Below are 14,873 nucleotides of genomic sequence, written 5' to 3'. Positions count from 1 at the left end.
CGCGATTTCTAATTATGGATCCTCCGGCCTTTGTTATTCAAATTTACAGTTTAGCCACAAACCTCAACATCTCTAAACAGCAAAATGTTTCCATCAATAGGTCTACCCATTGACTAAATGGCTTGCTGGCAATTAAAATGAGCTGACACAGTATGATGTCCTGTCTCAAACAGCCGTCCGGCTGATGAAAGCCATGAAGTTTTCGCAGCTATGAAGCAAAACTGCTTCACATGATCCACCCTAGTTTCCAGCATCACAAATTATATTTATCAGTCGGTATGCTGTTTCCTGACAATGTTTCGTAGACCCCAATTGAAAACCACCATGTTAGAACGTGATGAGGATAACTCAACCGCTAATCAGTTTTTAGAATTAGCATTTCCGATAGATTGCAGCCTTCATCCCTCTTCCTATAATTATGATCACCGGGAATTCGATTTATTAGATTAACTGAGGTGGGAAAGTTTTGAGTGACATGTAAAATGGTGCACCATTACGAAAAAGATTGAAGCACCCTGGTGTAGTTCATTGTTGTGTCATAGTTGGTGTTGTTGTCACGGCAATGTAGAGTGTTCTGTAACGCCGCTTTAAGAGCAAAGCAAGCACTACTTCAGCTCTAAAAGATGCTTTCTCGAAGTCCCAGGATTTCAATGAAGTTAATCCCGGCATCGCGATGAAAAATATACCTTAAAAATCCTGTGATTCCAATACTGGTATTGACTGACCCTACTATTTTTTGCAGAGTGAGGAGGGCGCGAACCGGCCCTGTCCTGCGTGACGTTCCAAAGCGAGTAAGAATGTGGCGGATCAATCAAACAAAGAATTCGTAAAATTCAAACCCCAGACCCCATCCCCGTCCCTGGGTCACAGGTTGTCACGACGACAAAATCAGACACCGACAAAATTTGAAATTTGTCGAGGAGAACTCATCACTTTGTCGACATTTAGTGACCGAGCGAAACGCACTGCATGCTCCAAGTAACAATCCAAGCTGGACACCAAATCAAACAATTAACCCAAAAAGGCAGATGCCTTCCAGACAGGCTCGGACAACTGGATAGATTTCGTTACAGAAGAACTGTATAGTTCGAAACGAGCCAAGCTTGCAATACATACATTTGCGATTCTCGTGCTCATGAGAACCTGCTGTGATTTGATATGAACTGCTAGGCCTAAACCTGCCGTATTGCCGCCGCTTAAAAGGATATTTGCATATTTGCAAAATGGATATTGGGCCACGGCTATGAAAACAACAAGAACCACTGATTTTCGCAGATGTGTTAATCCTGACTATTCCCAAAGCCAAAATGCGGTCTCTTTCTTGACTTAGGGAAAATATGCAATTTGATTGCACATTCGAATGCTTATGGTAGGACTACTATGTACGGATAATATTGTTCTGAAGTTTTGATTGTGTCGTTTTAGTTGCTTCAGCCAGTTTGACATCTACACTTTGCCTCAGCGTTTCGAATAATATTGAGTTGTTGTTTGTGGAAAATGCGGCTTTTCCATGGCAGGTTTTTATAAATATATCAACACAACTTTAAGACACGACTGTGTTCATGTTAAGCTTAAAATTCAATGTCTCTCTGTCTCTGTCAGAGGTAGTCAGTAACGAAGTACTTCTACTTTTTGAAGTACTTGATGTAGATTTTTCCTACTCACTACTTTTCAAGTAGTTATGATTTTAGACTACTTTCTACTTGACAGTTTTAAGTTTTGTGGCAAAAATAAGCGTAGAATACCTACTTATTCGTGAACCATCACTCCTACTATCTGAGTAGAAATTCCGGCGTTACTTCTACTTCTACTTGAGTAGCGACGGTGACTACTCTAACCACCTCTGGTCTCTGTCCTATCTGTAACTAAATTCTCATATTTTCTACGAAATGAATCAGACATAATTGGTTTGTCACTTGTCTACTGTTTGTAAAAATAAACTGTATTGAAAGCATGGAATTGGGAATCTATCAAGTTGTCGACCTGTTAGTTATGCGGTGGACTTCTAGAACGGGGGCCTTGCCACTTCTCCATTAGGCGGACCGGATATGGATACAATCATTGTCAATATGATAAAGATACACTGGTCAACACGTTTTTTGTGTAAGATTTCACAGGAAATTGGCCACCAACGCTAATTTATATATTACCGGTATATTATACAAATTAATGCACATTTATAGATTGTGGGCAATATTTTACATATTTTTCTAATATTATTTGTTTGTAGCAGATCATTTAGCAATATTGACCAGCATCATTGCGAAGCCCATAATAGAATTCCATATCGGAATGATTTCAGTTGACAATCATTGCCGATGCAACAACGAAAAAGTACCGGTAAGGTCAACAATTTAGATATACCTTTTTGTTCCCTGGTTCGAAGATCTTCACCAACCCAGAATCTCCTCTTCTGTCTTTTTTTATGTTTACAATAAACATACGCAGCTACTAGCACCAATACTTTCTCCTGGTATTCATTCCAGCAATGTTCGCAACTATATTCCACTTCCATAGCGGTCTAGAGGTCTGCTTGTCTAGCAACGCTCGCAAATTTCTCGTTGCGATACGTTCTCGAAACGCGCCAGGACCGTGCGGGAACGTGAAAAAGTGAGCGAGAACGAGCGAGTCAACGGAAATCTCCAGCGAGGCGTGAAGCAAAGAAATAAACAACGACATTCGCTGGCCGTGAGAATGCACGCTCCCCGTGAAAACAAAGCCTTAATCCATCCAACATGTAAAATGGTCATGATGAACAGAAGATAAAATAAAATGGAAAAAAGATGAAAATTGGTGACATATCTTAGTATGTGGGGGATATAGATATAGGATATCGTGGTCCAATAATTTCGACCGCAGGATAGTAACTTGTCCAGTAGTCTACCGGTACTACTGTTTCGTCGTCGTGATTCAGACATGAACTTCCAGTGTCCCGTTGATGATTTGCTTACAAGGGGAATGTGAATAAGTTCACCTAGTTTGTGGTCAAACGGTATAGTTTGTATTGTACCCATGCACCAGAACACAAACCCTCGAATTGTGGCAGCAGCGTATGTGATAAGATCGCGAAGATTTCGGTAGCCTACGGGTAATTCGTAGCAGTTCCGGTACTACTAAATTCCATTGCAATCGTAATTAAATTCCAGGTTTTGCAAGGCGTCCAAGATCCGTCCGGAGTGCAGCCATAGTTAATTTGATACGAAAAGTGTATTGTAAGTAGCGAATACCAATTCCCTAAACCAAGACACAGCGCAAGTATGGCCGAAGGGCTAAGCCGAAGGATTCACTCGATGGCCGACGAGTCGGCCGACGTGGGTGTGCAATCTGTAAATGCGCAACATAATTCTCTCGTTCGTCGGCCCAATCTCTCGAAAATGGGCCCATCGGCCGTGCATGGAAACGCAGTATTTGGTACTGACATAATCTGCTGGCTGCGGAATCCAAATCAGCGGAAAACGGAGCGTAGTTGAAGCAGCGGAAAAGTTAACCATACGAGTTTGAGGCAAATTTGACGGAAGATTGACCGTCGATAAAAGAGAGGACTTCAATACTGCTGTAATCTCCTTGCTGCGGAATCTAAATCAGAAGACGGAGCGTAGCCGAAGCAGCGGAAAGTTAACCATACCAGTTTGAGGCAAATTTGACGGAAGATTGACCATCGATTAAAGAGAGGACTTTGATAATTGATACTGACATAATCTGTTCGCTGCGGAATCTAAATTAGCCGAAAACGGAGCGTAGCCGAAGCAGCAGACACAGCGGAAAAGTTAACCATACCGGTTTGAGGCGAATATGACGGAAGATTGACCATCGATTAAAGAGAGGACTTTAATACTGATATAATCTGCTTGCTGCGGAATCTAAATCAGCGGAAAACGGAGCGTAGCCGAAGCAGCGGACACAGCGGAAATTTAACCATACCAGTTTGAATCGAATATGACTTTGATACTGACATAATCTGCTGGCTGCGGAATCCAAATCAGCGAAAAACGGAGCGTAGCCGAAGCTGCGGAAACAGCGGAAAAGTCAACCATACGAGTTTGAGGCAAATTTAACGGAAGAATGACCATCGATTAAAGAGAGGACTTCGATACTGACATAATCTGCTGGATGCGGAATCTAAATCAGCGGAAAGCAGATCGTAGCCGAGGCAGCGGAAAAGTTAATCATACGAGTTTGAGGCAAATTTGACGGAAGATTGACCATCGATTATAGAGAGGACTTTAATAGCCTACTGATATAATCTGCTTGCTGCGGAATCTAAATCAGCGGAAACGTTAACCATACGAGTTTGAGGCGAATGATACTGACAAAATCTGTTCGCTGCGGAACCAAATTAGCGGAAAACGGAGCGTAGCCGAAGCAGCGAAAAATTTAACCATACCAGTTTGAGGCGAATATGACTTTGATACTGACATAATCTGCTAAATGTAATCGTGATTACTATCTGCTAAATGTAATCGGGAGTAATCGTGATTACTTTTCCAATGCAATCGTAATCGCAATCGACTACTTCCAGATTTTGCTGCAATCGTAATTAAGAAGTAATCGTATATCGCAATCGATTTCGTTCATTAAGTAATCTAATCACCCCATGCCTGGTCTCAATGTCGCGGTGTTTTCACTATAGCTTTAACATTCCACCCCTGCTTCGCTTGACTACTCCTCATTAGCTAACACATGACACTTCATCAACGAAAACGACAAATGAAACGATGATAATATTTACAGTCATGGCAAAACACAGAGTAAAAGGTAAAAGTTCACGATTCAAGTTTTGCAGCTAAGCAGTCGTTAACATCTTCATCGGCGAGACAAGACTTTGTGAAACCATTTCCGACATTCGACACACATTATCTGCTGATCGTCGTGTTTACTACCTTGACATATGCTGCTGTCGCAATTACCCCATCTTGATTTATCCGTGACGGCAATGGCAGATGAGGAATCAGCTAGTTCTTTGTATGGCATATCACTGTCTGATATCGTAGACCAATTTTCCAATACAGAAGCGCATTTTGATCGGGCTGTGTCACTCAATGTGAATCGGTTCTCAGGTGACGGTCGCCGACTCTTTGCTAAGTGGTCCACCCACACTCGGCACCATCCCGACGGAAAATCTTCAGACAAGGGTAAATTGTTAGACACGCAATAGGCATTTGCTATTACGTGAATGCCACAGTCAAATGTGTTCAATTGCTGCTTCACGTCCCTGCATAGAAAAAACTGCATCACTTCACAGCATCACGCACTGTAAACGAAGATGGTGTGTTTTCGCAATTTACTCCATAGCGCAGGGCGTATTTCAAGGCATCACACCTTTTGGGTACTAAAATTATTATTTGCACCCATCCATGCTTTCAATACAGTTTATTTTTAAAAACAGTAGACAAGTAACAAACCCATTTGTGTCCGATTCATTTCGCAGAACTCTTACGCAGTTGTAAGCAACAGATAGGACAAAGGCAGAGGGACATTGAATTCGAAACCTAACCTGAACACAATCGTGTCTTAAATTTAGTATTTATATATTTATAGATACCCGTTTTTCCAAAGACTCAGGTTCAGTAAACAACAACCCAATATTATTCAAAATACAAAGGCAGAGGAAAATGTCAAACTAGCTGTAGTAACTAGAGAAAAATAAGCAACACTTCTGTACAATCATTTGTACATATTAAGTGTTAGAATGTGGAATCTAAATTGCTGTTATTCCTAAGTCAAGAAAGAGACCGTATTTTGGCTTTGGGAATAGTCAGGATTAACATATCTGCGAAAAGCAATGCTTTTTGTAATTTTCATAGCCGTGGCCTAATTACCATTTTGCATATATGCCATGACCCACCACTCGGCCTCAATCTCCTTTTAAGTCACTGCAATACGGTAGGTTTAGGCCTGGCAGTTCATGTCAAATCATCGTACGTTCTCACGAGCAAGAGAATGACAAATGTATGTATCCCAAGCTTGGCTTGTTTCCAACTACACAGTTATTCTATAGCCTTTACAGAAAAACCGGAAAGTAGAGTGGAACATTCCCAAAATTAGATTATAATCAGATTAATGGCATTTCGCTCTAAGTAGGCAAAACAGACAACTGAAATTATCCAATTGCCCAAGTCTGTCTGGATCGTCTCCGCCTTTTTGGTTCAACTGTTTGATTTTTGGGTCCGACTCGGATTATAAATTGGGGCCCGCAGTGCGATTCGCCCTGTCACTAGATATCGGCATGATGAAGGGAGCGCTTTTCGTAATGAGTTCTCCCTCGACAAATTTGAATTTTTGTCGTCGTCTGATTCCGTCGCTGTGACAACCTGTGAACCAGGGAGGGGGTCCGGGGTTTGAATTCTACGACTTCTTCGTTCGAATGAGCCGCCACATTCTTACTCGCTCTGGAATGTCGCGCAGGACTGGGTTGATTACCGTCCTCTTTGACCTGTAAAATAGTAGGGGGTCAGTCCATACTAGCATTGGAATCACAGGATTTCAAGTTATATTCTGATCCCGATTCCAGAATTAACTTCATTGAAATCCCGGGATTTCGCAAAAAGATCTACCAGACCTGAAACTACTTCCACTTACAACTAGGCCCACAATACTTTATGTTTTTACTTATTTGGAAATTTCTACTATTTGTAAGCCTACCTGAATAAAAATTTACGACACTGCTTATCCTTCTGTTTGAGTACCAATGATAAATACTTTGACCATATCTGCTCAGGAAACAGCAACGTCGAATCACCATAACCTCGACCTCCAGACACATTCGTCACCCACCTCTTTACATCGGGATCTACTGACTTTTCCTGTAAACACTCAGACCAACGGTGGGACCTGGGCACTATCTGTTGTATCACCCCACCCACCCTGGTGGGCCGGCCTTTAACCAGTTGGATGTCGGACCGGAAATCGATCCCGAACGAGGGGGACTCTGCAATGAAAGGGGGTCAGATTTTTTGGGGCAATTCAGAGCAAATTGTGACATCAACTCGATTACAATTATAATTGTAAATAAACAGTAAAAGTGTTTTCCAAATTAGATTGGAATTACTGAATTTGCGAAAACTTGGACATTGAATGAAGTTCAGTTCATATCAAATTAGAGTTCATCTCATAAGCACGAAAGCCAACTGTCTGTACAACAAGCCTGGATCGTTTCATGCAATACAGTTCTCGTTCATCCTTTTCAGGAAAATCACATTAGAATTAGAACACTAGATTGATCTAGTTGTCCAAGTCTGCACAGATGTGGTCACTAACGAAGTTCTTCTACGTTTTGCAGTACTTGCAGCATTTACTGAAGTAGGCCCAAAATCAAATTTTCCGCTACTTTTAATTCTACTTTGTCATGTTTCGTGACTTACCTACAGTTTGTCAAGTAGAAGTATTATGTTCCCCCAATAAGAGTTAATAGAATGACCCAGACGGAGAATTTCAAGGGCTACTTTTGCGGAGAGCCCAGACGTTTTCTCGTGCTTTGCTCGAATATATGGGGTGACCAATATCTTTCCACTAAAGTCTCAGTCAATAAAGTTGATGTTGCAGTTTGCGTGGTTCATGTGAGCAATTTCGGATTGCCTAGTTGCTCATATGGCAGTTTCATCACACTGTAAAAACTGGGCACACCCCTAGAGGTGGTTCAAAATGCCACCCCATGATCAGAAGGGTAGGGTGGACTGGTCTACCCACGCCACAGGGTAGACTAGTCAAACCACGCCACAGGGTAGACTGGTTCAACCACGCCACAGGGTAGACTGGTCTAACCACCCCTATCCGGATATAACCCTTACCTATCCGGATATATCAACCTTGGGATATTATTTACAAAAGTAAATCCAAGGCATAACAACCTATATCCTACCCGAAAATCTTCATCAAACGCTCAATCTCCGGTTACCAATACCAACCCATATCTTTGTCAAACGCCCATTCCTGCTGCACTCTTATATACCATATCGGTTTTTGCGATGTTTATTGAAGTGTTCATTATGCCTCGCATGCTGACATAAATTACCAAACATCGTCATTATTTCAGGCAACTCATTCGCCAATTAGTCACTAATCTCGCGAAGTTTGGTGCGAACAGCATAACTGGCCTTTAAATTAGGCACGCGAGCGAGAAAAATCGACATGAAAGTGAGAGATCTTTCAATCTTGGGTGAAAATGTCATGTTGAAGACCCAATGAATTGATATCATCACCGCCAATGCCTGATGAAAGCTGCGTATTTGTGTCATGCGTTGCCCTTCAAAACCGACTGTCCACTCTTCATTCGTCGTATCAAAACAAATGACAGGGTATCCATTTCCGTGTTTGGGTGTCTGTTATTATATCAAAAAAGAATTAGGACAAATCTACACAGCACATCACACACACACATACTTCTAGCTATCAGCAGTGTTGGGATCAAGCCACTACCTTCGAGTGACGAGTCATTTTGACTCGAGTCAAGTCAGAATTCAAGTCAAGTTGCCTTTTCGAAGCAAGATGTATGAATATGTCTCAAGTGACTCGAGTCAAGTCAGAATTCAAGTCAAGTTGCCTTTTCGAAGTAAGATGTATCATTACGTCTCAAGTGACTCGAGTCAAGTTGCCTTTTCGAAGTAAGATGCATCATTACGTCTCAAGTGACTCGAGTCAAGTTGCCCTTTCGAAGTAAGATGTATTATTACTAGGGCCATTTTTATATGACCTTAAAAAATCAATTATATGACTTTATTTTATGGAAAATATGACTTTATATGACTTTATGTGAAAATAGTGTATTTTTACATGAAACCAACGTCACTCATGGAACTGACGAGTAAAACATACACAACATAGCAGTAATACGCACCCATTTTTATTTTAAACCACTGTTGTAGTACAGTTTCATGTTGTGTGGAATGTTGGAGTCTTTAAAGTGACAATTTGGACGTAAAATGACTTTAGTAAGGAAAATGAGCGCTCCACAGACGCTGATGTGGGTTGACACTTCTGCAGTTTTGCATACAGCGCTGGTGAAATGTCTTGCCTTTGTGGCTCCATAATTTGTTTCACATCGTTTTTGTCCACTCGCTTCTTAATGTAATTTTTGAGCTCAAGCGGATCTTTTCTGAAATCGAGGGCATTTAGATCAGCATTAGCCTCTCTGATGGTGTACGTACAACTTTCCATTTTCAGTATCAAGTTTGAAATATTGTTGTAGTGGAGGCATATTTCGGTGACTAATTCTTCAATTATTTATTATCGTGGTGCCCATCGTAAATACTATTTTATTCAAATCCAAATGTATTTGTATATAACTAGACCAGGATAGAGCTTTTAAGCCTGCCTACCCACTGACTGAACTTCAAATGACGTCCTACTTCAGTGCACAGAAGTAAAACAGATTGTGTAGCAACACAATGCAATGTGTGACCTCATAATGCAATGTGTGACCTCATAGGTCTGTGACTGTAATGTGATGTAGGCTAACCTTACAGCTTGCCTTCGTTCAATCAGAAATTGCCCTACTTTCTTAGGGCTTAATTGCTTCACCGCCTAAATTGGCACTTTTTATTTAAAGTATACAACAATATGACTTTATAACTCAAATATGACCTAACCAGGAAAATATGACTTTATAACTTTCTTAATATACCCCATAGGGACGTGGTTTTCGCGTTAAAATTGATTTCACGACTTACTGATGCATAGAAAAAAATATGATTTTAATGACTTTAAATGGCCCTAATTATTACCAACCGGGGGTCCGCAAAGCATTTTCAGGGGGTTCGCGAAGCCTCAAAATAGTTGATAACCTAATTTGTATTTTTTTAAATTCGGAAAATCACGAGGCAGTTTCGCTTCATTACTAGTAAAACTTTCAGAGCTTATATCAACAGAATAACGTGAATAAAGGGATGGTAAGAACCCTGAGTGTCAGGTTTGTGTGAACATTTTGCTTATATTCAATATTATACCATGTTTTTTGTTCAAAATCCGCGACACACAGTTTGGGAATCGCTGGAATAAACTAAGCAGATTATGCAGCCAGGTGAAAGTTGCAATCTTTTTTTGTCACCAACATTGCTAATTATGTTAGTTGCGGCAAAAAATATCAATGCTGCGTAATTTACATAGGATAATTGATAATAGATTCACATGCTAATTTAACATTGATGAACTTCGTACCCGATCAATCAATAGGAAGTGGTCATACTTTTGGTGAAAAACGGCGGGTACTGCGAAGTGCGACCATCCAATCTAGAAATACAATAATAAAATTGGGTACTGCGGGGAGCAAAAGTTTACTAGTTGATGACAACATAACTTTGATCACATTGGTTGCGGTCAATGTATTTGTGACACATAAATGGAGAGTCAGTCAAAATATCAGAGCAACAACGGATTTTGGAAAAAAAATTAAACTTGGTACAGCTGGAATAAAATATGCAGATTTGGCAGCCAGGTGAAAGTGGCGATCTTTTCTTAGTCGCCAACATTGAACGAATTATATTAGTTGCGGCAATAAAATACCAATGGTGCATAATTTACATAGTGGAGTTGATAATCGATTCATAGGCTAATAACATTGACGAGCGTCGTACCTGATCAATGAATAGGAAGTGGCAATACTCTTCATGAAAAACGGCCGGTAGCGACCATCTGAGATTCTGTAAAAAATACAATATTGAAGTCAGGAGTTAGTTACTGCAGGGAGCTAGTTTATTAGCTAGTGACATTGCTGTAATCTTTCAATTACTATAGTTCAGGGGCGACCAGCCTTTTCGGCCAGAGGGCCACAATAATCCAACAAACCATTGCACGTGTCACTATAGTTGAACTCGTTTCTGTAAATTAGGGGCAAGAAATCAAGTGACCATAAATCGCGCAAAGGGCTAAGAAAAATTCCAAGTCAAATAAATCCGCTGCGAAATATTCTACTTTATGGTCATATACTAACAAATAAAATCTACGAAAACGTGTCTGGCTCCTGGCTACGTCAATAGCTAGCACATGGCAAATTGTTATTGATTTTGATTATAGGATCTATTACTACCATTACCTAATCTGGTTTGCTCCTATCGGACAATGAAAAAAATGACATCAACATTCAAGTGGCCCGTGCAACGGTTCGTCAATTTCATGTGGCCATTTGGCTGAAAAGGTTGGCCACCCCTGCTATAGAGCAAGTGCTTTGTTTGCTAAGGAGGTTTCAAATGGGTGCCATATCTGATTTTGATGACTAATCAATACCGAGCAAATCACGGCTTATGAAAATTAATTGACATGAAAGTCGGAGATTTTATAATTTTGGGTAAAAAATAGCATGTTGAATACTCAATGAATTGATATCATCACTGCTAATACCTCATGAATGATGTGTATTTGTGTCATGTGTTCCGCTTCAAAACTGACTGCCCGCTCTTCATTCGCCATATTGAAGCAGATGACAGGGTCCATACTTGGGTGTCTGTTAATATAACAAAAAAGAAAAAAGGTCAAACATATACACGCAAACATACATATCGACTAGACTAGCCTAGCCTAGCCTATATAGCAGTGGTCGGGAACCTTTTTGTCCGAAGAGACATTTTGGCCCTATTTTTTTCCATCCCAACCAACAAAGAGCTATACATGTCAATCAACTGTTACGTCACAATTGAAAATTCAAGACGTCATGGTAGCACTAATTCGAGCTCACTGCATGGGATTCCTCGTGTGCGCCATATTTTCTCAGTAAAATCTGGTATTTATTGTTCGGAAAGGAAGGTCGAAACGAGAGGTATAGAACAGACGGGCCAAGCCTCACCCTTGATAACGCAATTCATATGTAGCTTGGAATTTTTTACAACTGATATTAATCGAATGTGACTGTCACACTGATTACGAAAATCTAAATACTTATTGACTTCTCAAAGTATTCGACGTCAACATAAAGTTGCGTTACACGTATACATTTTATCGCCGCGACTACACAGAGCTATACTTACCGATCAAGAACGTGGATAGCTATGGCGTTGTTTGTAATTCGAATTTTTAATTGTCACATTCTCAACAGTTCATTTCGTGACGTAGATCCGGAAGACAATGCGTATTTGAAAACTGAGTTTTGAAATGGGCGCCGCCGTGTCTGCTATGCTCTTTCATTACTTAACGTATCGCGCAATTCAAGATTTCGAGTCGGGTACATAGAAGGCGCGAGTGATATTGGCCACCGGCGTGACAGTTACTTAAATTTGATGATTTTGAAAAGAGGGGGTCCGAGCCCTCAAACATGAACACGACATTGTCCTTACCTCTCAAAGACTTGTACTGCCACGAGAATAATTATTTTGGCCGTGATTAAAATTTACCAACAACTCGTTGCAAAATTGATCAATTCAATACAAAAATAAATATTTGGTAAAGAGCCATATCTTATACCCAAAAGAGCCAGAGGTTCCCGACCACTGCTATATAGTATTCAGCTTATGAAATATAGGCCTAGGGTATGATCAGGCATGGACCAGGCATTGCTTTTTTCAGACACAATATGAATATAGTATTGACGCAAAAAGTTGTCGTATCGCTCACCATAAGTAAACCTGCCAAACGACGAAAGTAACGGAATAGCCCCAATTTCCAGCCAAAATACATATATGCTGATTTGGCAGCCAGGTGAAAGTGGAGACCTATTTTAGTAATCAACATTGAACTTATTCCATTGGTTGCGGTTGCGGCAATAGAATGTCAATGGTGATTCATTCCCATGCAAATTTGTTTCAATGTTTTACCGCTCCGTGAGGTAAAAAAGTTGCAAAACACTTCTCTAAATTATATTCCATCAGAATCAAATGTAAACCTTATCAAAAAAAAAACAAAGATTATTTGACGTACCTGATCAACATATTATCTTTCATGCAGAATGGTAGGTATAGAAACAATCCGGTCTAGATTTGGAGATGCTGTAACACAATCACAAAATATCTTATTGAGTCAAAGTTCATCACTTGATACATGCAGATGAGCAATAACTCATTACAAGACACAGCATATCGAAGAGTGCATCGACGTGTCGCTTCATATGCACGTATTTCTTTAGATAAAAAACGGTGCACGTATTGAGGCATGGCCTGATTTCGATTGTCATGCAATTTAAGCATGACTAATGAATACGATATATCATGAGAGGCAATTAATAGATAGAGATTAACTACTTGGTACAAATATTTGAAGAGATCACGGCTTCTCTCAAAATCAACAGCTTTATTGGAACAAATACATAGATAACAGAAAGAGAAGAACATACCCATAACATTACAGCATTTTGTCTCCTCGGGATATCAACGCCCGCTTCATTCTATCAACCTGGATATTTCGAACCGCGTTGATCTCGCTTACTTCGTCTTCAGATACATAAGTCGAAACAGCTTTCTACAAAGCAAAGTAGTCAAATTTTGAAATATGCACTGAACCGGAATTAAAATTTCATTAGGAGATTGAATGTGTGGAACCGAAACTCAAACATTTTTGCAACAGGTGAAGCAATAAAAACAAAGCAACCTCGATACAATAAAGTACATTGATTTAGGCAGCTAGTGTGAAATGGAGATAATTATCTTTTAGCTACAATTTCTTTACAGTGGCTTTCTGTACGGAATAGCTGATGCGAATGAAATTTTTGTACTGATTAATTTGAGACCACGTCATATTTAGAGAGCAGTGCCCCTTCAACTCAAACTGTACCACAGGCACTAACCATTCTTTTTAATGATGGTAAGTTTGAAAGCATCACTCTTACCTAGAGCATGTCCGGATCAAGATGTTTTATCTTTTGGCTGTCATGTACTCATGGTATGCATATGCGCAGATCGCGTGTATGTGTATCATGAGTCGGTGTATATACCGCAAAAACATCAAGGACAAAAATAAACTACGTCCTTTCCTTTCCTTGCCAACATATTTATTGCTTAGGCTAAATAATTTCAATACCGTACATATAATTTCAATTTATGTTTTATAATTTTATCGCGCGCACTCGCATTCATACACATGAAATATAATAGCACGATGCCCACACTCTCATGCAGAAATGACGATATATACATTACCAAGGTCTGTGGTGACTGCTATGGATGGCTGGAGCAGATATAATTTATAGCTTTTACAGTGACTTGGTAAACCAGTCGAATTTTCATGATAGTGATATTCAGCCTGCCAGACGACCAATCAAGTGTGCTTCCGACACCAATTCCATACTGGATATACCAGCATGGTTTCATACTAGAAAATGACATTGAATTGCAGTATCAACTATATAATTCAACCGAACAAATCTGACTCAATGACTCTAACTCAAGCATGCAAATTTGAAAAGGCAAATTAGAAGCATGCAAAATACACTTATGAGTGCATTATCGTCTCACCTTCAATTTCTTCACGTAACGTAATATCCAATATGGCGTCCGACCGTCAGAAACAATAGAGCAAATATCGTAACCGGTATAGGCCAGCGAGAATAGAATGCGTTCATAACGCATCCCTTAACAGGATGAACAGGGATCATATTCTAAAGCGTACAACTATTGCCCTGTGCAGCGAGGATAAGAAATTCGCATCATAGTAAAACTGCAAGACATATTCGCCATCTTTCCCCTTCCGCTTCTCGCTTTCGATCCTCGATTTCTGAGTCACTAAAGCGTAACCGACCCGGTTGATCAATCAGCATCAGATATTAGTATCTTCGCTTTGTGTGCGTGCCACTTCCTACAATCATTCACTAAATGAATATTATAACTATCATTATTGAGTTCAGAGTAGAAGTTGATCGAATATGATGGTAAGATGTAAGTCGAACCATTAGCTCATCTGTGTTTATAAAACTCTGTGGTTGAATGGTGTTTGCCGCTTCAATTTGGTTCCCGCGGAAA

The 14,873-nt window shown here is 40.1% G+C and overlaps 2 protein-coding genes across 3 annotated transcripts in view; both read right to left on the bottom strand.

The window, feature by feature from the left end:
- Positions 1–6,032: 6,032 nt before the first annotated feature.
- The window catches only part of LOC145456999 (uncharacterized), a 53,287-nt gene continuing 44,446 nt past the window's right edge, over positions 6,033–14,873 (bottom strand). Inside the window, exons 3-4 of one of the 2 annotated variants that reach the window (XR_013920779.1) lie at positions 6,775–6,928; positions 6,033–6,433 (exon numbers count right to left, since the gene is read on the bottom strand). Coding sequence is in view for 1 of the 2 variants with exons in the window: in XM_080335185.1 (XP_080191311.1) it covers positions 6,880–6,928 (49 nt within the window). In the remaining variant the exon portion in view is untranslated. Of the gene's footprint in view, positions 6,929–14,873 lie in introns of both variants that reach the window. The other variant, XM_080335185.1, reaches the window with a different exon arrangement.
- Positions 8,049–14,717, bottom strand: LOC145437524 (uncharacterized). The gene is made up of 7 exons (XM_080314791.1): positions 14,370–14,717; positions 13,253–13,377; positions 12,841–12,908; positions 11,332–11,434; positions 10,569–10,634; positions 10,153–10,224; positions 8,049–8,318 (listed from the first exon to the last, which is right to left on the bottom strand). Exons 3-7 carry the CDS (start codon positions 12,861–12,863, stop codon positions 8,049–8,051), a joined length of 534 nt encoding a protein of 177 aa, XP_080170917.1. The 5' UTR covers positions 12,864–12,908; positions 13,253–13,377; positions 14,370–14,717.

Source organism: Botryllus schlosseri, chromosome 1 (assembly GCF_051294905.1).
Source record: "Botryllus schlosseri isolate E-star chromosome 1, Bs_hap1, whole genome shotgun sequence".
NCBI classification, from domain to species: domain Eukaryota; kingdom Metazoa; phylum Chordata; class Ascidiacea; order Stolidobranchia; family Styelidae; genus Botryllus; species Botryllus schlosseri.
This window is presented reverse-complemented; position numbering and strand designations above follow the sequence as displayed.